Source organism: Heliangelus exortis, chromosome 1 (assembly GCF_036169615.1).
Source record: "Heliangelus exortis chromosome 1, bHelExo1.hap1, whole genome shotgun sequence".
Lineage (NCBI taxonomy): Eukaryota > Metazoa > Chordata > Aves > Apodiformes > Trochilidae > Heliangelus > Heliangelus exortis.
Window position 1 is genome coordinate 183,220,336 of NC_092422.1, and position 24,720 is coordinate 183,245,055.

The window sequence follows — 24,720 nt, forward strand, 5'->3', positions numbered from 1 at the left end:
GATTATAAACTTCCACTGACTTTTATGATGCATAACTGGCCAGTTCAAGCACTCCTTAACTACCAGCCACTAACAGCAGCCCCAGATCTTGCCCTTCAGGCAGAAATCTTTATGACTGATCTCACAAAGGCACAACTGCTGCCTTCAAACTCATCAAGTATTCAGCTCCTAAATAGGTCAAGGTATTTTAAGTCCTCTAAAATTCAGTTTCCTCACTACTGCAATTACAAAACAAAGCAAAGCAAACAAACAAACCCTTTGCATTTGTGTTATTTGATTATAATAGATAACCTTCTTTTTTCCTTGTGGCTAGTAGGGCAGTTCAAAGCAAATCATAGTTGCTTGCTGAATCATAAAAATCTTAAGCAAATGATAACAGAGGGCTTGGTTAATACTTTTAAGAATCCCTTTCTTCAACAATTCTGTTGTATAGTTTTACTTTACAGTTTTGGTGCAGAAGCTGGAGGCTTTTCCAGAAATGAGAACTGAGCATTGCACTACAGTTGAATGAATGTGAGACTGGAAATTGAGCTGTACAAAATATAATGTCATGCAATTGGGAAATAGGAACCTTGCTGTAAAACTAGGAGATCATAAATTACATGATGAATAATAGTTGAGGAAAAATGGGGCATCAGAAAGAGAAGTTTTAACTGCAAAAGACATTGCTGGGGTTTTACTTGGAATGCTATACATAACTGTGCTCATTCAATGTCAAGAAAACATTACAATCCAGAAAAGCAAAAATAGTTGTCTGAAGGAATGGGGAACCTATCACACCAAAGAGGGTTGCAGAGGTTGTCTGCAAGAATAGCAAAGCATGTCTGTAATTTTCCATTTGTTAACACATCAGCAAGATGACCAAATGAGAAGAGTTTACATAACTTCTGTCTTAAATAGTGAACTAGACTTGATGACTTTGGCCATGATTTACAAATATTTGTTTGTACAACTAAATCAGACATATTGGCTAAGAAAAATGATCAAGTCTTTTATGCCATTGCATTAAAAGAATTGTAAGAACTTACGTACCCAAATGATTAAAAGATTTGGGGAGTAGCATCAAAAGCAATCTCTCCTTCTCCAAGTGGTCATATTTTGTAGTTTAATAAAAAAAAATACAACTGCATACAAACCCAAGTAATTTATTTAGAAAACTTAGCACGATTCACTTACATAGTCATAGAATTATCAGAATCAGAAAAGTAAGCAATTTCTGGTATGAATTTCTGTGTAAACATATAAAGAAAAATTATTTGATTACAAATAATTGTACTGTGCACATTTGTAAAATTTCTCATGCAGAACAAATGCAGCTGGTGTGTAACATTATTATTTTGTCCTAATGTTTAGAATTTCCCTTCTATACAAAGATTCAAAGCCAAGTGGCTGCCATGCTTTGATAAGCAATATACCATCAAGCAGAAAGGACTGAAAGAGCCCCACTGGGAGTATCTGTTAGCTTTTATCTGACCTATATAATTCTGTTCTGGTATATAACATGGATTTAATATTTTATATCATTATTATAAAGTAGATCAATCTAACTAAATTAAGTTCTGTCTAACTTTCAAGTCCTATGTTTTTCGATTCAGTTATTTGTACTTAGTTTAAACTATCTTTTTAATTTTGCACTTTCTGTCCTTTATCTGTTTCAGGTTTCTTTTACTACATGAAGTGTTGAATTTTTCTGATTTGTAAGTAGGTCTAGAAAGCTGTTGTCTACAGAAGGTATGTCTAATTTTAAAAAAGGGTACTATGCTGGGCTTCAAGGCCTCACAAATTAAGAAGTCTACTCAAATTTAGAAGTATAACTTGTATTAGTTAAAGCACAAACTTCTCTAATTGCTGCCTTGTATTTTTTTGGTCTGAAGTTTCTTGGTATTATTTATAAGTGGTCCTTCTTATTTTAAGGAAAATTAAGGAAAAGCCCTAGTTTTCAAACATACTGCTGTAAGCAATTCTCTGGTGAAAAAATAAATTACTAAAGTCCTACAGTAATCAATCCTTTATGTAGGCAGCACATTGTAAATAGAATTCCGTATTTGTGGAATCTGGAATATCTTCTGGAGTGAAAAATGCTGCCATAAAAATATCAAACATCACCTTGATAATACAAGTTAGGTTGTGTTGAGAATACTTCTGCAACACATGAATGTGACTAATACCTAGGAACCCAATTAAAACTTTAACAATGTACCAACAACTGCAAAATACAAGTTTACATAGAACTTAAAGCCTTCCCATTTTCACACACCATAATGGTCATTCAGATAATCTAATACTGCTGAAGTACTTGATAAAATATTAAAAACTTTTTTTTCTTGTTTTGAAGTTATCCGTTCCATCATGTACATTAAGTGGTGGTGAAAACATGTAAAAGGAGTTCCATGCTCAAGAGCAATGTCAACCCAGTCCTGGATGCACTTCAAAGGTGTCTCTTCATAGCCTGCAAACATAGCTGGATTGGCTAAGAGTCCTCTGGCCACCATTATACCTTCAAATTGGAAATTAAAGCAATAAGTTTCATTATAGTTGAAATTCCACATTAAAACTTCCCGTAGATTTTGGATAGCACCTTAGGACACCCACCCAAACTTTACAGACAAGTAATAGAAGAATAACAAGGATGAGTATTATTACTAGAGAAATTAACAATCCAAACCTCAGAGAACCTACACCACCTTTCAACACGTTCCACCTAATGACTTACCCTTCAAGAAATTCTGAAACAAAGCACAGGACACAGAAACCTTTCTTCCCTATTGAAACTGCAACTTGATAATATTTTGTTTGTATTTGCTACACACATACCAGACTGTCTTTTTAACATAAAATTATGATGGAAAGAAACAAATGTAGTAATATGATAAGTGCATTTTAGTGCAACTCAGCTCATTCACTGAGCTATAGTACTTCTTCCAGTAAGAGCTTGATGTCTCAGCTATATAGATCTCAGGGCTCTTAGTTAGGAGTAAATCTTTCTGAACAAGCTACTGCATTTGCAGCTATAATGCCAAAATTATCAGATAAACCCATACAAGCTCTATTGTAATTTTTGTGCAATTCAGAGCTTGTTTTCCTGCACTGTTAACATGTAATATATCATACTCTCATACTAAAAATCAGGATTATCAAATATGACAAATTTCTTCTGCCATCATATATGACAAAAAGAGCCCTGATGCTTTATATTTTTTGCTACTGAAGAAGGTCAGCTGGGCTGTGAGAACATTCTTTTCTGTTACGTATTTCCTTCCTGCTTCATATCTAGGGGGAAAGTTACAGCAGCAGGATGGCAGTTTGGTTCAACTAGTTTTTGTTGTTTCTATTAAACACCAATAGCTTCAAAAGAAACATGCCACGTGACCATTTTCCTTACAACATTAGCTACTGTTCTCTGTCCTGTTATTCTCTAGCTGCAAGATCCAAAATGTGTAGATCAGATCACCTCTTCAATAGGTATAATGGATTTCCATATTGTCCTGGAACTATTGACAGTTGCAGGAATCTGTTGTGATTAACTGTAGGGCAATCCTTTACCCTGAAATTTTGCAACTGAATTGCAAGACAAGGTGTCTTTGAAGCTATCTTAAGCTGCTAAGCATCTGGCTGTCCTTTTTGTGCCATGTAAGATTATCTGCCCCCATATGCAGGAAGTAGTTTTCCAAGTGGAAGTTTAGTTCTTTAAAAGGTGACCAGCTACAAAAAGAAATTGAATGTCTGAAGGTCCCCCTGAACTCCACTACTGAGAGATGAGACAGAATAAGTAAGCAATGAGCTTTTGTAATTTGACTTGGAAATAATTATTTCTGGCTTTGAATAACAGTGCTCTAATGCTGTTTATGAGTTTATAAGGCTTCCAAAACAGCCTTGTTCATTTGTCTCCTCAAAAAGTGAAAATCACTGAAATCATGTCCTACTTACAGACCAAATAAATACTCTGAAATATGATTTGTAAGTTTACTTAGAAAATAGAGCATCTTAATCTTACCATCTGCTCCCGTTAAGTGATGAACATTTTCGGCATCTTTTAAAGTTTTAATGTCTCCATTAGCCACAATAGGTATTGACAGGCTTTGTTTAATTATTTTAATTGCATCATAATGTACAGGCTGATGTCTTTCTTCAACACTTCTCCCATGTACTGTGATCCATGAAACTCCAGTTGCTTCAGCTTTTTGACACAGGTCAACTGTTCTTTTTAAGTCTTCATGGATTCTAAAATTCCAAGGAATGAAGATATTAGATAGGAAGTTACCTGAACTGTATAAACCGCCTTCCCCTTCCTTCCTTCCCTCTGCTTTAGGAGGAGTTACCATAGATTTGTATAACAGTATAATGAAAATATTATTGTTGGAAGAAAGAGAGGTTTTTTGAATGAATTTAATATATTAAAATATGATTTAATTAAGCATTTCCCAATGAGATATCATCTCTGAAATACACTTGGTAGGTTTTATGGAGAATGAGCAAGAGTACCCAAAAGATTCTAAAATAAACAATTATTTTGCCTATTTTGTGGGGAAAAAAATAATCTGATTTATACTAGCTCCCCTTTCCTGAAGGAAACTGAATTGAAACTTAACTGATATATATACACAAAATTCACATGGGACCTGTGGATAAATAGAGGATGAAGTGGTATAAAGCAATGCAAAGAACAGTTTACATAAGTTTAGAAAGCAGGGTGTGTTCCTTAGAGCAGCTGTGGGGCCCAGTTCCCAGTTTTGTTGCCCTTCCCATTGCAGCCAGCTGTGGTTCTGGCCTCCAAGAACTCACAACGTTATTCCCTGTGATGATACATTGTTTTCTTTTATGGACCCTTAGACCTTTTAACTTGTACTTTCATGTCATTTGTACCGCAAGAGAACTCTAGCATCGAGTGTATTACCTGGGTGAGTAGTCACAGGCTGTGCTGGTTCTACTAGCCAAGTTTAAGAATACTTGCCCAAGATATTCTTGCACCATCTGCGATCAAAATATCTCAGCAGTTTTCATATGTGAGGAAATTCTTATAATGTGTCATATTACATTAACAGAATTACAGATTTTAAAGTATAATGCAACTATTACAGTAACATGTTTCTTCAAAAAAATGAAAAGGACTCTTCTGTGTACCACAGGCAGCACTTCAGTTAGACCCACCTTATTTTAATAGATACTGAAAATCTAGGGTTGTCAATCTGATTCCGCACATGTCTCACCATATCTCGTACAAGCTCTGGTTTATTTATCAAGCAAGCACCATAGCCTTCTGCCATTGCCCATCTTTAAAAGAAAAAGAACATTTGTATTCTACAGTTGAAAAAATGCAGATCAATTTCCATCAATAAATCAACTTCTTTCCTTACAACCTTTACAGTGTGTGGTTGAATAAACAGAGTACTGGCTGTAGATCAATGATTCATCTGCAGATTCATCTGACACCAGCTTTTGGTTCAGTATCCATTGTGCTGTTACAGCTTTGTACAACTTATTAATCTCTTCCAGTTCATCTTCTGTCCACAAAATGAACTCACAAGGAAGATAAACCAGCATTTATTCGATTATGGTTTCATTTACAGGTAAAATAAATAGCTTTATGTTTCCCTTCCACTAGATCACAGATTTTTTCTGAACAGAAAATTACTTTGGATTGAAAAAGAGGATTTTTGAAGTAAGGTTATGATTTCAGTAAGTCTGTTTTTCCTCAGCTGCAAAACACTTCATTTTAATTGTTAGAAAATAACCTTTGCTTCCACTTAACAGCAATGGGTTTTTTTGTAAAAATCTTTTCTTAGAAAGATAAAGTGAAAAAGTTTTGTTACTTTGAAACCTACATGAACAACAAACAAAGGAGTCAAATGTAAGCCTAATGTTTGGCCTAAAGGGGACTTCCAGATTGCTACACCTAACCTCATTTATCTTAGGAAAAAAAAAGGCTCAGATCTCTCCAGAAAAGTTTTCTCAAATAGTATAATTTTAAGTCAAGACAGCCTAATTAGAATAGACTAAGTACTTGCACTGTAATATTATCTTTTGCTTCCATACGTTTATTTTTGAGGACTTCACTTGGATATATATAATAAATATAATAATAAATGGTCCTCAATTGAAGCAGCTAGCAAAAATCTTTATTTGTGCATTACTACTGTTTCACTGTCAAGACAAAATCTTTATCAATTTAAGTGAGAAGCAGATCACTAATTCACTGTTCTTATAAACCTAATGGATATGATGGAAGAAATATTTTTCAGCACTTCCCAAATAATATAGTCTATATAATTATATCTTAGAGAGTACCCTTCACTTGCAGCAATTGGAGACATTAGGGACTTTCCTCATTATTTTGGGAATTGCCACATAATTTCTCAAAGTATTTGAGCAAGCCCTTTTTGGTAATGCATATTTAACAGCTGCTGAGAAGGGATGGGCACCTCTGAGCCAACACTTAGTATCTCAGAAATGAATAAAGGCAAGTGGGCAAATACATCTGGCTTTCCTAGACTCACCATGGTGACAGGCACCTCAGAACATTCAGAGCACTGTCTTGCCACACAGACATTTCTGACAGGTTAAAAAGCTGTTTTAAAGCCTATTTTTAAGTTAAGACAGCCATTACATAAAAATGAAGACCACCATTCTTTACTCTCAAATTATTTAATCATATTTACCGATATTTTTAAAAAATTTACCTCTGAGGACAGCCACAGTTAAGGTCTATTCCATCTGCAAAAGGACAGACAATATGTGCAGCATCACACAAAACCTGTGCTTCTTTAGCAGCAAACTGAACAATCAATGGATGATCACCTATTCCAACGAAAAGATATTTAGAGACTTAAAAACAAACAAAAAAAGATAACAAAATAAAAAAGTCTAATCTGAATGTTTTTTGTATACTGGAAATGTGTCTGGCCATGGTCCCAGGCAACTGGCTCTGGGTGACCCCACTTGAGAAGGAGGCCTGGATAACATGACCTATAGAGGTCCTTCCAAACTCAACTGTTTTGCTATTTTTTGAGCCCCATATTACAAATAAAGGCAGCTGACCAGTGGTTACTAAATGAGTGTGTCTATCAAGAGAGGTGGGAAATCAGACACCCATCTAGATGGTTGCTGGCTCAACATACAATTTTTCTTTCACAAAGGTGATATATGAAACTAAGTATTCTCTATTTTTCTGCAGCCTTCATGTTTCCCTTTCTAGCCTGCCCCTTCTTGTCATCATGCTGCCCATTTGCATTGCTAACACAGCTGCCTGTCTTGTCAGGTGGGAAATTTGCTTACAGAATTAACCCTTCAGAAAGGGTTACAACAAGGAACAACCCACAAACCCTGCCCCCCATTATTCCAATCCACCTTTCTTGTACTTTGAGCCAACACGGCTGTTTTTTATCCACAATGTGATACACAGAGTTGGAAGAACACAACAGGCAGAGGCAGCTTTAGCAGTCTTGTCTCAGGTGGGAAACCAAAGTGTCAGTGCTCCCCAGCTGAACTACTTGTGATCTGCTAAGCTCCTGCAGAGAGCCAGATGGAACACACTCTCCTCTTTTGCAGCTACTGCATTACATTAAAGGCAACTAAAAATATCTCAAACCATCTTAGCATTTACTTTGCATATAAACAATTATTGCAGTTAAGAGGAAGGGGGTATCTGAGCTTTGATTGAAAGAGATGACCCAACAAACACACAAGGCAAGTGCACTTCTGGTACTGAAAATACCACAAGTGCTTCTTTAGGGGAAAATATGTAGTTCTTTAGGTAGTGGAGCTTAGGGAAGGACGGGCAGTAGTACCCTCTCTATCAAGCTGAGGCACTGCTAGACCTTACCTGAAAATCCACCAAGCAGAAAAAATCCCTTGCATAGTTTCAAAAGGGCATCTAATACATTGCTCTGGCTGAAGACAGTTACACTGGTACAGCTAATAATAATCCCATGCTCCTAGTTTTTTGGTTGAGCATTAAGTAATAAAAATACTGAGTCTAGCCATATTAATTTCTTATTAGCCACAGAAAACATCTACCTCTGTTTGAGAAATACACAACAAAGCAGTATCAATGCTGAAGAAAATGGAAAACAGAAACCGCAATTGCAGGCTCCAAACCTACTCCACTTTTTAGAAGACAATATTGCCCAGCAGCTAGGAAGTTAAACATAAGACCACATTAAAATTTCACAACCTGTTGTGGAGCTACTTGTTAAAGGCATACTAAAGCAATAAAGTAAATACTATAGTTTTGGCAAAGCTATGCGAGGCAGAATGTTTTAGAGACCTATAAAATTAAAGCCTGCATGAAAGAGATGAATACACAAAACATGTCTACAACACTAGAACATTTCATTTTGTATCCCTTGTTATCAGGCAGCAAAGTTACAGCATAAGGGAGGATTTTCTGCTTCCACCCAGAATACACTACATATCTGACCTGTAGAACTTCAATGCCACAGGAGTTGTGTAGATGAGAAATAAATTCAAAGGAGGCAGACTAGTGCTTTTGTGGAGCTTTGAGACATACATTTTGTCAGTTAAGTTCTTACTCATTGATTTTCACACATAAAAGTAGAATTCGACTAATAAGAGAGTCTACCTGTGCTTCCTGATGTGACTTCTCTCTGTAACTGTTCAGTTCTAATAATGCACCATAGAAAACAGTGCTAAATTAAATATACTTCTCTTGCCATTATACTTATCAAGCCACCAATTCAGTGGTCTGAATAGATTAAATCATCATACTTCTTAAGACTCCACATGCCAGTCTCACTCTGATATTAGCAGCACTCTCTTCATTCCTCCAGTTGCAGCCTATGGTTGCGTATTCCCTGCTACAGTCTCTTACTGCAGCCACTCCATGCCAGCAGATTTGGATTGCTATTGTCACCTCTTCCCAAATATTTCATACAATTTTTCTCTTTTGCTTTACAGTCAGGACTCTGTACAACTCCATAAACACCTTCTTTCTGTATGTGCTGTATATTTCTGTACCTTGCTTCTTCTCATCCACCCTAGCCATGCTTCAACTTCTGGCCTCATCACCCTCTCATTACTTTGAGGAATCCACCAACAGCCCCTTTCACTTTCTGGCTAACTTGAAACCCCAATTTTTTATCAATCCTTGATTCCACTGCATTAATGTCTATTATTTTTTCTTTATTTAGTAATCCTTGTATTTTTGTTAAGAGTCTAGGAAAATTTTTCTGACAATGAGTAAATTCTCTGAAACACATAAGAAACAATTGCTGGGAGAAGAATCTTTCTACCATCTCACACTGGTTTGTTCTGGATGGGATGGAGTTAATTTTTAAGTTTATTTATAGCAGCCTGTACCTAGCAGTGCTGCTGTCCAGTGTTGACAATGCACCAGTGTTTTGGCTATTGCTGCACAGTGTCAAGACATTCTTTTTTTCTCACCTCTGCCTTCCCTCAGCATATAGGTTGTAGTGGGCATGAAACTGGGAGTGGACACAGCTGGGACCACTGACACAAACAGGTCCACAGAATATTCCATAAAATATAACATCTACAGTACCAAAACTGGAGTGGTAGAGGATAAAGAAAGTGGGCCGGAACAGGGAAATTGTGTTTCAGGGTGGCTGTTGCTTAGATTGGATGGACCTTGGTCTGCTGATCTGAGGTGGAAAGTGATTGCCTTTACATCACTTGTTTTTTTATTCTTTTCTTCACTTATTCACCTGTCTTTATCTTGATTCATGAGTTTTTCTTGCATTTGCTCTTCCTATTCTCTCCCTGTGCTGCTGTGGAGGTGAAGGAATGAGTGAGCAGAAGTGTGGGCACATCTGCTGGCCAGCTATGTGTGGTCAACCCAGCACACACCTAAATCAGTTTAGATACCCTGATTTCAAATGAGCTTTTCCACTATTCAATTTGACATGCAATCACTAGAATGTGCTTACTCTCACCTAGAATATGGCTTTACAAGCAATCAGATATGGTATACCAGAACTTTTAAGGGATGTCAAGTTGTGTGACAGACTTAATTCACTTGGCCAATTTGGTGTATCACCACATAACACATTCTGAAAAGGCAATGGTTTCTTAAAATAAAATACCTTTGTTTGTTGTGAATTCGCTGTCTCTAGCTTTTGCAGATCTCACAAAATCAGCTGCCACAATCATTGGTGTATAACACAAATCACAACTGTATTTCCTAACCAAGGTTCTGAAAGACAGCCTGCAGACACACGAAAATTAAGAGATAAATAGTAAAACCATTTCTCTGATTAACTATTCTGACATGCAGTACCAGGGGATGTCCAAGTGTAATCATAAACCATCTCCCCTGTCTATTTCCTACTTTAAATGATAAACTATTTTCTATTTAAAATAATTAAAGGAGAAAAAAGGTAATGATTCCTGTTTTCATAGCCAGGATAACCTTCGTCACAGAGAATGCACTGACAATGTACTTACTTTGAATAGCGGACCATAGGGGCACATATTTTTACAACTTGCCCAGAATTAAACAAATCCATGGGGTCTTTTATTTGGCATTGTTTAGTTTCTGCGATCTTGCCGATCATGTATAACTAAGAGTCCTTTTGGCATCTGGAAAAACAAACAGTGTAAGTAATTCTGCTGTTTCTCACAGGTCATGCAGCAAAGTATTAGAGCTTACACTGGACTTGATTTTTGGTACAGTGTCCCGCAAGAAGCCCCTCACTAGCAGTGTACGTTTTGTCATCCCACGGTACGAGCCCCGGTCCCTCCGTAACACTCTCCCGGTAACCCCGCTGTGTTTTCATTCCTCTCGGTACGGATCGTTCGGGCTGGAGGGAGAGCGGACTCCAACCCAGCCGCTCGGCGCAGGGCCGGGAGCCCAGCGCAGCCTCAGTTCTGCCCTACAGGCCTCCCGGAGGAAGTTTTTCCTCCGGCCAGAACCGTCCCCGCTACCGCCCAGCGCGCTGCTTCCCGCAGTCCTCCCGCTGCACACCCACCTCCCGCCGCCTGTCCCCGCACGGCGAGAGCTGCTGCCCGGCCACCCCGGCCTGAGCTCGCTGCTGCCCATCGGTGTCTGATCGGTGTCTGATCGGTGCCTAATCGGTGCCGCTGCCCCGGCCCGGCCCGGTCCCTCTCCCCCCCTCCCTTCCTCGCGGCCCGGTCCGGCCCGGCCCCGCGCTCGCCACGTGCCCCGCCACAGCCGCCACCCACCCGCTCGCGGGGCGGAGTCCGTCCCGTCGCGCGCTTTCGCCATCATCGCCGCGCGCCGCCGCCCGGGAGTGACGCGCGGGCCGCCGGCACCCGCCAGCATGGAGGAAGAGGAGGAGACGGGGGTGGGAGGTGGCGGAGCAGCCCCGGCCCCGGCCCTCGCCGAGTTGCTGGCGGACGGTGAGGCGCGGGATGGCGGGGCCCGGCCGCTGAGGACAGAAGTGGGGGGAGAGGGACCGTGGCGGCGCCTGGCTGTGCCCCGCCGGCGGGACCACGTCGGGGGTCCTGACCGCCGACGGCCCTGAGAAGACGGAGGGTCCTTTGGGAGGGCGGTGTTGGGCTGGCGGGTGGAGCGTGGGAGAGGCGCCGGCGTTCGGGGACGGGACGGGGCGAGGGGGGCGGTGAACACGGTCAGGGAAAGTTCCAGCGGCGGCGGGACGGCAGGCGGTGGTGGGTGGGTGGGTGCTGCTGAGCGTCCCGCCCCGTCCTGTCCCGCCCCGCTCCTCGGTAGGAGCCCTCCCGCTGCTGGCAGGGGGACCTGCGGGGTGGGATGTTCACCTGGAGTCGCTTGCTCCTAAAGGGAAAAAAAGTGCGCTGACAAGGAGAGAGGAAGGTGGCTGGGCGCATTAACACGCGCTGTCTGGAAATTCGGGTCTTGCTTGATCCAAAATCTGCAGTATCATTAATTTAGTAGCTTTTAGACCAATACCATTGAAAGAATCCAGTACGATCTAATGAAGTTGTGTCTCGTGCCACTTTGATCCTCAGCAATCTGAAGGTGACTGGTGGGTGTTTGATAATGTGTACAGCCTCAACGCCCTCACCCTAGTTACACTGTAAAGTTTCAAGAAGCTATTGATACTTCTTAGTGTATTCTACTCGAGAAAAAACTGTGGAGAAGAAAGGAATATTGTGCCTTTTTCATCGTTCACAACCCTCCACCCCAGTCATCAGTTCCAAACTTCTTTCTCTTGATAGTGGTCTCTTCTCAAATCTGTGTCTCATTTGTGTTATGTACGTGAAGAACATATGCTATTGCATTTGGACAGATGGAAGATCAAAAGACTGTATGCTTTAGGTCTGTAAATAGTATTTGGCTGTTTTGAAGTAGAAAGATAAAATCTATCTTTTTCAGAATGTTATGCTGACTTCTTCAGAGAAGATTTTGATGTGAAAGCTTACACTTCCCAGTCTATACATCGGGCTGTGATAGCTGAGCAACTGGCAAAACTTGCCCAAGGCATTAGTCAGTTGGATAAAGAGCTTCATTTACAAGTAAGTTTAAAGCATGCCCGTTATTCTGGGGTGGTTAATGTAAACTAGTCGAAAATTTAGTAATCTTATGATCTTGATGCTTCTGAAATTGCCCAGTGTACTCTACAAGCAAGAATTAAAGGTGCAACCTGCAGCCGCTAGTGGGTGATCTGACACTTACCTCAGTCAAGCCCACCCCTGATACTCCTATCAAGAGGCCTTATACTGCTTTGTTCTCAGTTTCTGGAGATAATCTCTGTGTATATGGGGGTTTCATTCTTCCTTGTAAGGATGTTCCCTGACTCTTCCCAAGTGATCATGTCAGCTCTCAGAAATCTTGGTCTCTGGTGTTGGGTGACAATTGCGAGAAGAGAGGGAATGATTTAACTTGCATCCTTTCATTCTGTATTAGAAAGTAGCCTTGCTTCTAAGGCTTACCTTTAGCTGGACAAATACAGCCTGTGTTAACACACCTCTGCACCTTCAGAAAGGTGATTTTGATTTAGCATTCTAGAAGGCTTTTTGGTAATATCTACACAAACACTGCAAATCCACAGTGGGCCTTGCAGTGAGAACACTTGCTAAGTTTGTGGGTAATTTCAAAACTTGCTTCCTCCCTCCCTCTGTCCCAGTTGGTAATTTTTTAAGAACAAGTTTGTTGATGTCATAGATAGAAAAGAAAATCTTAAAAAATGTGAATATACATTGTTACTGTGTGATGAATAGGCTTACATTTACAATTATTGTTATATACGAATACGTGTTGGATTGTGATTACTCTGCTGGCTCTAATTAAGATGCAGTTACTGCCCCTCTTCTTAGTCTGGGCTTGCTGCTTTTGTGAATTAAAATGTGTTCTGAAAACCCTTTCATCTTTGAGATGTGGCTGCTTTTTCCTGGGTCTGCCTAACATAGGGATGATGGTACTTTAATACCTAATGTAGGCATAATGATAATATATTAATATTCCTTTCAGACACACATTCCCATTTTCTTTGTTGATTTCTCTGTTATTTATATTTTTCTAAGGTTGTTGCAAGACATGAAGACCTGTTGGCCCAAGCAACTGGAATTGAATCCCTGGAAAGTAAATACCATTTTATTATGCTTTCTACTTCATATAATGGAGGAAGTACTTTTAGTACCTGTTCAGGGACTGTCATTCACTGACAGCTTTGCCCTCTAATGCTAGGGCTACAGATCTGAGAAGTAACATGTGGCAGCTTTTTTTTGTTTGATGTCAGCAGATGGAGCTCCAGGGAGATGATTTGGCTAAGACTTCCCTGGCATAACTTCTTCATAGGAAAACATATTTTGATAATCAGTTCTGAGCAACTTTAGCAATCAAATCTTTTTGACCTTTTAATGTATTTTTTTCAAATAAGTCTAATTTTGTTGTAACATTAGCTGACACCTGTTGTTGTAAATACCAAGTTCACGCATGTTGCGCATGCATGTGTTGTGTGGTTAACAAATCTTAACCAAAAAGGCTTTAGTACATAACCTTAACTGCACTGAGATATTTTTTTCCTAGTAAGGAGCTACTTATGAAGTTACATACCTTTGTGTTATTCCACTCTTTGGGTTCTGGATTTTAATGTAAACTGCTGATTTTCAAAGGCCTTACTTAGGAACCTTTGAGTCTGTATAGAAAAATCATTCCAGTATATTGTTCTTGTGCCAAGAGCTCATTAAACTTGCCATTCTTCTCTGTGTCACTTGCTGGGAATTTCATATGGTTTGTGTTTTTGGTTTGGTTTTTTTGTTTCCACAGAAAGATATTTAACTCTATAATATGCCAATTTGCAAATATTAAGATCCAAGCTTATCCCCTTTTCCCTCTCCGTTTTGAAACTTGCTAAGTAGTTTATCTTTGTTCCTCCTTCTGCTTCCAGGTTTTGGCATAACCAGAGTTTCTGGTTACTGACAGTTACAGTATCTTCTTAGTCTTTGAAACTTGTTGGATACAGTATTTGATTGTTAGCATTTGCATATAGTTAGGCAAATAAGAAATGTCTTCTTAATGTACCAATGGTAGCTCCCAAATACGTTTTTAAACAGTTGGAAAATTTAGCTTTGGAAGTCTGGAGTCTCTGTTCATCCTCCAAATAATAAGAAGATAAGAACTGTAGTCTATATGGTGATTGATAAATACCTCCCTGTCATGATCTTGAGCAATTTGTTCTCAGTGGAATTGTATTTTCTGAAATCATGGTTGTTTCTGAAGACATTCCTTCCTAAAATTGCTCTGAGGAAAGAATGGGGTACTTCAAAACAACTATTTAGTTATAAAATATTTCTATAAGGCAGGTTTGGTTTATAAGTGATGTTTTGCTGCTAACAATGCAAAAAAAACCCCCAAATCTAATTCACCTCAAATTTGTTGAAATTTCACCATTTGCTTAGATTTATGCTCTTCAGGAGGCCTTTTCTGTGTGGGAGAGAAGGAGAAGCATGCAGGTGTTCTAATCCTGAAAAGTGATATTTGAAACATCAGTAGAATGAGACATTCAGTTTCCAGTTGCTAGGAACAGCAAAAGCACATAAAGATGATGTTTTATGTTTTGAAAAACTCTTATGCCCTGCTTGTGCCACATGTGATATATGTACAGAAACACTGAGTCAAGATTTATAAGAAGCAGAAAAGATGGATGTCAACAGAAATTTTAATTATGAAGTTAGAAACACTGGGTATGTTTAACCAAGAAAATTGCAAGTGGAGATTATGGAACTCATTCACAGCAAGCACAATCATTTGGATGTGGGGAAGTAGTTCTCATGCTTCAAATGGATACATCTTGTAGAGTCTTCTTTTAAGGTCTGTGCACTTTTTAAATGGTACACTGATCTGGTACACATACTCTTTTCTGTCTACAGGTAGTTCAGTAGATATCTTGAGATACTTGTTAGCCTCTCAAGATAGGCTAAATAGTATAGTTCTGTAAATTGTGCAGCAGATAGAGAAGGGTAAATTGCCTTGTTGCCCATCCGAATTATGCCTTCTGGTTGAGGACTGCTTCATAGCAACATCACAGTCATAGATGCAATGGTATCATGCTTCTGGCCCTCCACCATTATTGCAATGTAGAGTAGAAAAGAGCCTGTTTTGCCAACTTGTCACTGTATCTCATATCTTCATGCTCTGATGAGTGAGAGTTGTGTGCCTAATATTCCCGTCTTGAATGTCAGAGAATTGAGTCTGTTGCTAAGTAGCCCCAGTACAGGACAAGCTAAATAAAACTGTTAGCAGTAGTTTTGTGTTTATCTTCCATCTTACTGTATCATATTGCATTTTTATCCAATTTGATGATGACATGCTTGTACACAGAGCTTTACAAAAATGTTGTATGTTTGAGAATGCTAGCAATAACTGGAACAAAAATAATTTCATAGGCCTGGGTTTGTGTAACTTAATTAAATTCTCAGCAGGCTGAATCCATATTGCAAAAGTGATTGATACACCTGACTATTTTGTTTGCATTTTAACAAGGAAAGAGCAAGCACACTTGTGGGCTGTCATTGTGCTGCTTTGCTAAACTAATCTGGAACAAACAAGATTAGGGTAGTTTGCTCTGTTTGATCTCACAGTAACATTGTTACCTTTTCTGCTAAAGATGCTTTATGCACAGGCCAAGAACAGAACTGGTTATTTTCTCAGTCCTCTTTGTTGTTTTCTCTGAACTGTCCAGTCACTTTATGCCATTTCAAGTGTTTGTACCAGGTTATGTGCCTTCAAACAGCAGTTCTGATCATCATTCTCTTAGAAAGCAACATACTTCATTATTTGAAACTTAACACTTCATTATTTGAAACTTAACACAAGACAGATTTCAGACTGATATTTCTTCTTTAGGTTTGTGTTACCTGCCATTCAGTAAGAGACCTCTTACCTGTTGGGTTTATTTCCAACTATGCTGTGTTTTATTTCTTTCAGTGTTTAAGTGCATTGTTGTAAAGGGGCAACTTTTTTAATGCTTAAAGTAGTATGCAGTAGTCACTATGATTTGAAGACTAGTTCTTCCTGTAAATGACAAGTGGTTCATGTAAAAAATCTGCTTTATTTTGCAGGTGTCCTCCAAATGATGCAGACTAGAATTAGTGCTCTGCAAAGTACTGTTGATAGGTATGCTCTTCATTATGTGATTAGAAACTATAAATTCTTAATTGTTTTATCATGTTATTTATTAATATGGTTACAAATAAATTTATCTTCTTATTTTTTAGAATTAGAGTCAAAATTGTTGACCCCTACAACAAAATAGTGTCTCGTACAGCTCAGCTAGCAAAACTTCAAGTAAGTTGTGTTTTATAAATGTATTTTTAAAAGCCTTTTTGAATATGTTATTTGCCAATAGTCAGACATAGCTGGGATTTTCATGCTCCTGTAGCCTGTATTTCACTGCCAATATTTCTCAATGAAAAATCAGTATTTGTGTGTCTCTTCATGAGCTACTGCGGTGTGCTTCATATTGCAAAATAGGAAATTCATGTTTACAATAGCTTAGTGAGTTTTTGGAGAGATATAAGGAAAAGGGAAAGGTTATCTGAGTGCAGATTAATTAAATTCTCATTACTGTGTTTGTAAATTTGGTATTTAGTGTTATGGGGCTATTCTGTAGAAGCAGCTTTTATCATGTGAGTTAATATGTGCTTGACTGAAGTTTAGAAAAGACCTTGGGAATTAATTCTTTCAAAATAGTCAAGATGCAAATTACAGATCCAGTTGTGGTTCCGAAGTTTAATAAGCCCAGGTACGTGTCTTTGGAGTGTAAGTGGAGTCTACAGGAGAACATAGATACCCATCAGAGGATAGCAGGGGGAGAGAGCTTATCACAGTGATGGTAAAATAAGTGTCAAGCACTTCCACTGTTAATTTTACAATAGCTGAAAACTATTCCATATATCTTCAGGAGTTATGTGGTTGCATAGTTGCATTCTGTCCAGTTTGTGATTGGAAAAGCAATTCAGCTCCAAATCCACAAGTGATTAAGTGATTGCTTGAACTAGTTGTCTTTGCAAGTTTGTCTTAGCTTTGCAGAACTAGCATGGGTGAAATTTGAGCTGTGGATATGCAATCAAGTAGTTTGTGGTCTGTGTGTGTCTGCTGTTGTACAATAGAGTGGAAGAAGTTGCAAATAGTCATGCAGTTTCTTCTTTGGGGGCTGCAGTAGTCTCTTGGCTGAACTTCTATTTCCTACATTAATTTCAGAAGCTGTGAATGACATTCCACAGGATGCTGGTAACACTCTGTTCAGCCAGTCTGTCCAGCTGCATCTCCAGTTCTTTTTAACTTCAGCTGTTACTGTTTGTGTCCCTGGGCAAATCTGTGATTTTCTTGTTGCAGGTTAGGTGAGGTATGTTGCAGCTTTGAAAAGGGTTGCAGGAATTTGGTACTAAAGCTGAAGATCATTTCTACCCTGAGCATACACAAAGTCAAAGTGCAGGATGATGTTTGAGAAGAATGATTCTGATGTTAGCAAACGTGTCTTGGGTGCTCTTTGCTTCCTTTTTGCTGCAGCAGGATTACATGGATTTTCCCATAGTGTGAATGCAGCATGTGTCCAGAGTCAGAATTACTCAGCCTTTGCAATACCTGGCTTTTCTTGGTGGGAGGTCAGCAGAAAGAGGTGAAGGGTAAGGGGAGCATGCTAAACTACCCTTCCTAGCATCCAAATCCATTTATTTACCACAATATAGAAAGAGAAACAATGGTTCCAGTTTCTTTGCCAGTGAGAATTCCTTCTTGGCATGAGAGCTGCTGTCCCTTCTTGTCTTGTCAGATACATAACAAGTGTTCTATATCTCACTACACTGCTGGGAGGAGTTGAGGGTCAGGACACTTGAATTATGAAATGAAGCTGGATTTAGTGAGAGTTGAATAAATTGGCCTTTGAAATCTTAATCTTTCTGCCTCCCCAGGGTGCACTTTTCTGGTGTCTTTTTATCTTGCTGCTGCCTTGTTTGGTCAGGAAGGAAGGGCATCAGCACAGAAAACCATTTTCTGGTGGTGACAGGGCTTGTGACATGAAATTGCTCCTAAATGCAAGATTTATGACATGGGGCACTTTGAAACTTGCTAATTTTCTCAGCTGACAGATGGAAGAATAACTAGAAAAAGGTATGTGACTGATAAAAGTGGTTTCATTCTGTTAAAATCTGTAGGCGTGGCAGGTGTTTTGCTGCAGTGTGTGGTGTTTAAGAGCCTTTTGTACTCCTGATGGTATTACTGTCATGCTTCTCCATTGATTGCATTGGGACTGCTCAACAAACTGAAGGAATATTTGGCTTGCACAAAGCTGGATTTTGCCATTCTTAATTGTTTTTAATATAGTCTGGCTTTTTCATAGACATTCTCACTGCAAATTCATTGTAAAACTTCAAATCTAGTCCTGAGTTCTAAATCTCTTCTGTGTACTTATGTATATTATGTCTTGTATCACTTTTAGAGCTTCATGGAATGCCAAGGGAGCAGCAGACTTACTTCCTACTTTAAATCACAGTCTTCTTCTGAGTCTTTCCATAGTAGATCACAAGCTAAATGGGAATAGTTGGAAGCTGAAATATGCAGACAAAGATTTTGTCCTCCAGGGAGTTGTTTTCTATGCAGCTCAGTTTAACTATGTGTTTCTATGTGTTCTCTTAATTTCAGATGTTTCACTGTATGAAAATCCTAATAGTAGCAAAATTTAAAAAACCTTTAAAAAACACTAATTCTGTATTTTAAAGTTACTCACTTTTGAAAGTCTTCACAAGTAGCAGATTTCATGCTGGTGCTACTGTAACGAAAAAGTAAATGTAGTCTGAAGATAGTGAACTGTCTCAAATTTCTTCAGGCTTTTGTTACATACAAATTTAACTACTTTATGATCTTGCAGTTTAAACAATTGTATATATGAGCTATTCACTGGCATATTTTCAAGTGGTCCTCTCCTTAAGTCATTTAGTAATTTCTTAAAATTAATTTGAGATTAAAAGTAAGAGGCTTTTTTATTGCTCAAATTGTAGCATTAATGTCTGTTACTGTTGATATGTTGCTTTAAATTTCAGGAATTAACTAATATGTAAACTCCAGGAAAAATTTGATTATATTTTTAATTTTACTAAAACCAGTGGGACTAGCTGGTCTTTTCCAAATTAATTCTTGCTTGAACAGCTGAATTCATAATTAATTCTTTCTTGGATGAAAGATCTCCTTTATAAAAGCATTCTGTATCGGCTCGGGAAGGGAATGTTTCCTGAGTTTATTCTGCTATGCAAGTGGTCAGGTTAGAGGATCTAACACAGCTTAACTCTTATATATATGTGTGTATATATATATATATATATGTATATATATATATATATATATATATAACTTCTGTTACATTGTCCTCACAAATTACACTCTTATAGAATCACAGTACCGTTTAGGTTGGAACGGACCTTAAAGATCATCTAGTTCCAACCCTCCTGCCATAGGCAGGGACACCTTCCACTTGATCAGGTTGCTCAAAGCCCCATCCAGCCTGGCTTGGAACACCTCCAGGGAGGGGGCAACCTCAACTTCCCTGGGCAGCCTGTTCTTGTGTCTCATCACCCTCATGGTAAAGGATTCCCTCCTAATGTATTACCTGGATCTCCTCTCTCTAAGTTTTAAACCATTGCCTTTTTCCTCTCTCTACACATCCATGCAAAAAAAATCCTTCTTCAGCTTTCTTGTAGGCCCCCCTCAGGTATTGTAAAGCTGCTATAAGGTCACCTTGGAGCTTCCTCTTTTCTAGGCTGAACAACCCCAACTTCCTCAGCCTGTCTTCATAGGGGAAATACTTCTGTCCTCTTATCATTTTAGTGGCTCTCCTCTGGACATGCTCAATGAACTGTGTCCTTTTTATGTTGTGGACTCCAGAACTGGACACAGTACTCCAGGTGGGGTCTCACAAGAGCAGAGGAGGAGAATCACCTCCCTCAACCTGCTGGCTCTGCTTCTTTTGATGCAGCCCAGGACCCAGTTGGATTTCTGGGCTGCAAGTGCACGCTGACAGCTGACGTTAAGCTTTTTGTCTACCATCACCCCCAAGTCCTTCTCCTCAGGGTTGCTCTCAACCCTTTCTCCTCCCAGCCTGTACTAGTGCATGGGATTGCCTTGACACAAGTGCAGAACCTTGCACTTGGCCTTTTTGAACTTCATGCAGTTTGCAAGAACTCACTTTTTGATCCTGTTGAGGTCCCTCTGGATGCCATCCCTTCCCTCCAGCGTGTTGACTTCACCAAACAAAAATTTTGGGGTCATCAGCAAACTTCCTGAGGGTGCACTCAGTACAACAACTAGGTTTAGTAAGTTGAACAGCTAATGTAAATGGAAATACTTTGGTGGAATAGAATCTTGGTCAAGGACACAATGCAGTAGCAATCACTGTGAAGTTAAGAGTGCATCTTCAGTGTTTTTAGGTGTTTTTCCTCCTTTTAATTTGCAGGCCCAAAAGTGGAAATTATTTTGGCTCTTTTATCTAAATGTAACTTTTCCCATCTCTTACTCAGTTTAAAAGTCCTTGTAAAAGATTTTTTTTCTTGGGATAGGAGATAATGAGCATCAGTCAAATGAAAAAGAAATAATCTTTTGGCATGTAAAGTAAAAGATGCTCAGAAGATAACTGAAGTTGAATTCCAAGGAAAAAGCATTAGCCAGAGGTACACAATTGGATTAGATTGTAATTAAATTTGAAAGCAAAGTAGTGATAATATGCCCTCTTACTTGGCAAAACACAGTGCACTATATAAAAAGCTACTTCTGATTCATCTTGCAGAAATTTAGTTCACAGATAGGAGTGTGATATGTGGATCAAGATTTTTCTAATTAAAGAAATAAACTAATAAAAACTAATACATTAATCTCTCAAAGTAGGATAAGCCCCACTTATTCTCAGTAGTGGTAATGGAAGTCATGTGGCTGTCTTAGAATGCTTAGAGAATTTTTACTTCAGACTGTGATACAGAGCCAAAAGCAGTGAGAGTAATTGTGATTTGAGTCATTTGCCTTTCTGGGGCTTTTCTGTGTTTTCCTTTTTGTTCTGTCTAGATATTTAATAAAATTACATTTTAAATATTTTTGTTTTTGTTGTTCTGGCACAAGGAAAGCTTCAAGTTGTGCAGTCCTATGAATATTGGTTGAAAGGACACACTTGTGTGTTTTCATATATGCATTTTAACAGTCATTTTTCAAGACATTAGTATGAGTCTAAAAAAGAGGTTAAAAGTTTGTCAGACACTAAATATTTTTAAAAGTAATTTTAAATTAATTTTCACATCCGTAAAGTAAATATTTCAGGAAGCTTTATATTCAGTAGCAGGGGAAATGCTCCAGAACAACTGTCTCTTACTCATTATAGATTTCATGTTTACCCTTCTTGTTATTCTGAATGCAGATGTTGGACTTTACCTGTGACTGTACTGAAATCCACACTCCAACCTTCTGAACTGCATTTCTGAATTCCACTTTAGACTTTACCCACTCCAGAATGTGGAGCAGCCATTTTTTAGCCCCACTGACCCAATCTGGCCCTAGGGGAACTCCACCTTTGATGTAACTGCTACTGTTTCTCTGCCTCTGTTATTTACTGAGTAGGAGAAAACATGTTTCAAGATCTTAGTTGAATGAAAATTTATGAAATTTCTATGTTTGATTCACATGTCAGCCATGCCTATTTTTTTTCTAAATTGGTGCTAACAAAAGCATGCACACAAATATTTCGCATGAAAATTTATATTTGCATATATCTTCTTAATTTTTAGCCAAGAATGCTGTGTATTTTAATAAACCTCTGAAAGAATGTGAACTAACAGTTGGCAGAATGAAGGTGACTGGCCTTATGAAGAAAATGAGCTGCTACACATATTCCTATCATGAGAGTCAGTATCTATAATAACAATTTAGCATTTAAGTTTTATTGTCCTCTGAAGTAAATGCTTCTGGTTTGCTTATTTTGGATGAATGTTTGATTGGCAAGGACAACTTCTTAGTTTTACTAAAGCTTTACAGAGGGGAGGAATATTGAGGAGAGGTGCACAATGTAAAATAAAGTTTACTTTCAGTTACTCTGTCATAGGGTTCTGGGTTTCCTTTTTGTTTTTTTTTAGTACTAAGGACAGCATAATCTCCATAGCTTTGTGAATGTAATTATCAGCTTGGTCATGAAATTATCAGTAATGTAATCATGTAATGTAATTCTCAGTGTTGGTCTGTATTGCATAAAACATTGTTAAAAAATCCCTGAACAAAGGGATTTCAGTTTTTAAGTTTTTTGGTTTTATTCAGATCCGTATTTTCTTTTTTGGTTAAAATATTTCCATACTTGAGACCTGATATGTGATCATTATGTACTGATAATATCCCCTAATGCTCTGATATCTCTGCAGGCTGCCTGTGACTTGCTGAGGAGGATAATACGCATCTTGTATCTCAGTAAGAGACTTCAAGGACAGCTGCAAGGAGGAAGCAGAGAGATAACAAAAGCTGCCCAGAGTCTCAATGAACTTGGTGAGTCCTTAGTTACTTTTAGAAGCATTTTTAGCTTGCACTCATATGACTCATAGTAGTGTTTGACTTAAAAAAAATCCTCAGTTTTTTAATTATGGCTCTCACTGTATGCTTCCTGATTTCAATTGAGAAATGGTATGAGGAGAACTCATTAGTGCTGTCAGTTTTCTCCTGTCACTTCTGTAGATAAAGTTATTAAATAACATGAAAAATATAAGATAATAACTTGTGTTCTTTTGGGAATTTTTTTTTTTTGTGAACCAGTTAATTGATTATTGGTTTGTGTTTGTATAAAACACCTTCAGAGGCAGCAGATACATATTTAATTTTTGGAAGCCCTTGCACTGCAAAAAGGCATAGTTTGAATTATAGTTTATGTCCACGTCCACATCCTAAAAAAAGATTATTGGCTCTTTGGCCTTTATGGAAGCCTTGTGTGATATGATTGATAAAGAGGTACCTAACCTAATTATGATACTGGAAGCATTCTGCTGCAGTGGTGACTAATTTACCCTTTATTTTACTTGCTTCTGGGAAGAATGTTGAAATAGTTCTCATGAAGCTTATGTTACATTGCTAGGTTGCTTTCTGTACTTGAATTATCTCGGGTACTTCCATGCTGTGCTATGAAATGCAGTGAGGAACATCCTGTTAGTCTTGGAGATCAGTTGTTGGTGTTGTGGATGTAGTATCTTACCAGCTGTTTCTGTGTTGATTTAACAGTATTCAAAATTCAGCTTCCAAAAATAGCTTGTGGGAAAGCTGAACTATCAAACATTCAGAAAAATCCTAAGGTTTATTGTGCATATTTGTCACTATTGCTTTTTTTATACTGTGTAACAAAATAATTATTAGACAATGACTTAGTCTTATAATTATCAGATACTGTGTTGGAAATGGCAAGTTTCTGTATTTATTTGGCATATCAGTTTGACTGAAGCACTTAAGCAGTTGTAGCATTCTAAACTAGAATGTTTTTTTCTAATTTTCCATTTTTTCTAATTTTCTGTTTTCTTTGCATTTTGGTCTCCTCTCACATCTTCCGGGTATGTAAAGTAGTCACTTAACTACCTGAATTGCAAGTCTTGTGGGATTAGTCTGAATGCTAGATCCTATTCAAATAATAGTACAATTTAATGTTAAAATCTGAGGTGTTTATCTTGTGCAGTTTTTAGGATTTATTTCTTTTAAAGAAACTGCCTTTTATTGCTCTCCTTTTTTTTTTATTTTTTATTTTTTATTCCTTTCACCATTTAAAAAAAGAGCTTCTACATTTTTCTGTTAAAGTGTCAGTCTTTTGAGTTTCTTGTTTTCAAATACTTTGTCTTCTGAAGCCCAAGAGAAGTCTGAGTAATTATTCTTGTTAAAGATGAAGGAAAGGTGTCCCATTTGGGAGGTGTCATGGAACAGGAAAACAGGCTGTGGTGTTTGGGCTGAGGTTGTGGAAATGCTGTGGTTCACAAAGATGGGACCTGTGATGGAGTGCTCTGTGACACTGGGAGTCTGTGAAGCATGGTGAACAGACCCTGGGCACTGATTGTTTGGTGGGAAGATACAAAAGCTTTGGGAATGCTTGGGAATTACTACGGTGTCTGATGATAGTAAATAGGTGGTAGACATGAGTGTTGTGAAAGCCTGGTAATGGATAGGGAGCTCTGTCATGGAGGCTTGCTTTTGAATTAGGATCATGGCCAAGATTAATAGTAATTTGTGGGTGTAGCCAGGTATTTCTGAATATCTCTTTCTGCTCTCATTCAGGGAAAGATTCTTTCCTGTGTGGTTTGCCTTTCTGTTGTGTA

General features: G+C 38.4%; 2 protein-coding genes across 2 annotated transcripts in view; one reads left to right on the forward strand and one right to left on the reverse strand.

Moving 5' to 3' along the window:
* Window positions 1-1,129: 1,129 nt before the first annotated feature.
* On the reverse strand, window positions 1,130-11,115 carry DUS4L (dihydrouridine synthase 4 like). Its single transcript, XM_071733927.1, has 7 exons — window positions 10,944-11,115; window positions 10,420-10,554; window positions 10,059-10,180; window positions 6,678-6,795; window positions 5,149-5,271; window positions 3,995-4,221; window positions 1,130-2,497 (listed from the first exon to the last, which is right to left on the reverse strand). Exons 2-7 carry the CDS (start codon window positions 10,527-10,529, stop codon window positions 2,250-2,252), a joined length of 948 nt encoding a protein of 315 aa, XP_071590028.1. The 5' UTR covers window positions 10,530-10,554; window positions 10,944-11,115; the 3' UTR covers window positions 1,130-2,249.
* A 71-nt stretch (window positions 11,116-11,186) lies between these two features.
* The window catches only part of COG5 (component of oligomeric golgi complex 5), a 167,404-nt gene continuing 153,870 nt past the window's right edge, over window positions 11,187-24,720 (forward strand). Inside the window, exons 1-6 of the mRNA XM_071733913.1 lie at window positions 11,187-11,334; window positions 12,290-12,429; window positions 13,438-13,495; window positions 16,477-16,531; window positions 16,633-16,702; window positions 22,801-22,921. Of these exons, the coding sequence (XP_071590014.1) occupies window positions 11,256-11,334; window positions 12,290-12,429; window positions 13,438-13,495; window positions 16,477-16,531; window positions 16,633-16,702; window positions 22,801-22,921 (523 nt within the window). The 5' untranslated portion in view covers window positions 11,187-11,255. The remainder of the gene's footprint in view (window positions 11,335-12,289; window positions 12,430-13,437; window positions 13,496-16,476; window positions 16,532-16,632; window positions 16,703-22,800; window positions 22,922-24,720) is intronic.

Bases quoted from the DNA above. Each gene is read 5' to 3' on its own strand.
- DUS4L (XM_071733927.1), bottom strand. From the start codon at position 10,529: ATGATCGGCAAGATCGCAGAAACTAAACAATGCCAAATAAAAGACCCC. The intron at 6,796-10,058 runs GTATTTTATTTT...TCGTTGGAATAG, and splicing joins CGAATTCACAACAAACAAAG to GTGATCATCCATTGATTGTT. The intron at 4,222-5,148 runs GTGGGTCTAACT...TTGGAATTTTAG, and splicing joins TCAGTATCTATTAAAATAAG to AATCCATGAAGACTTAAAAA.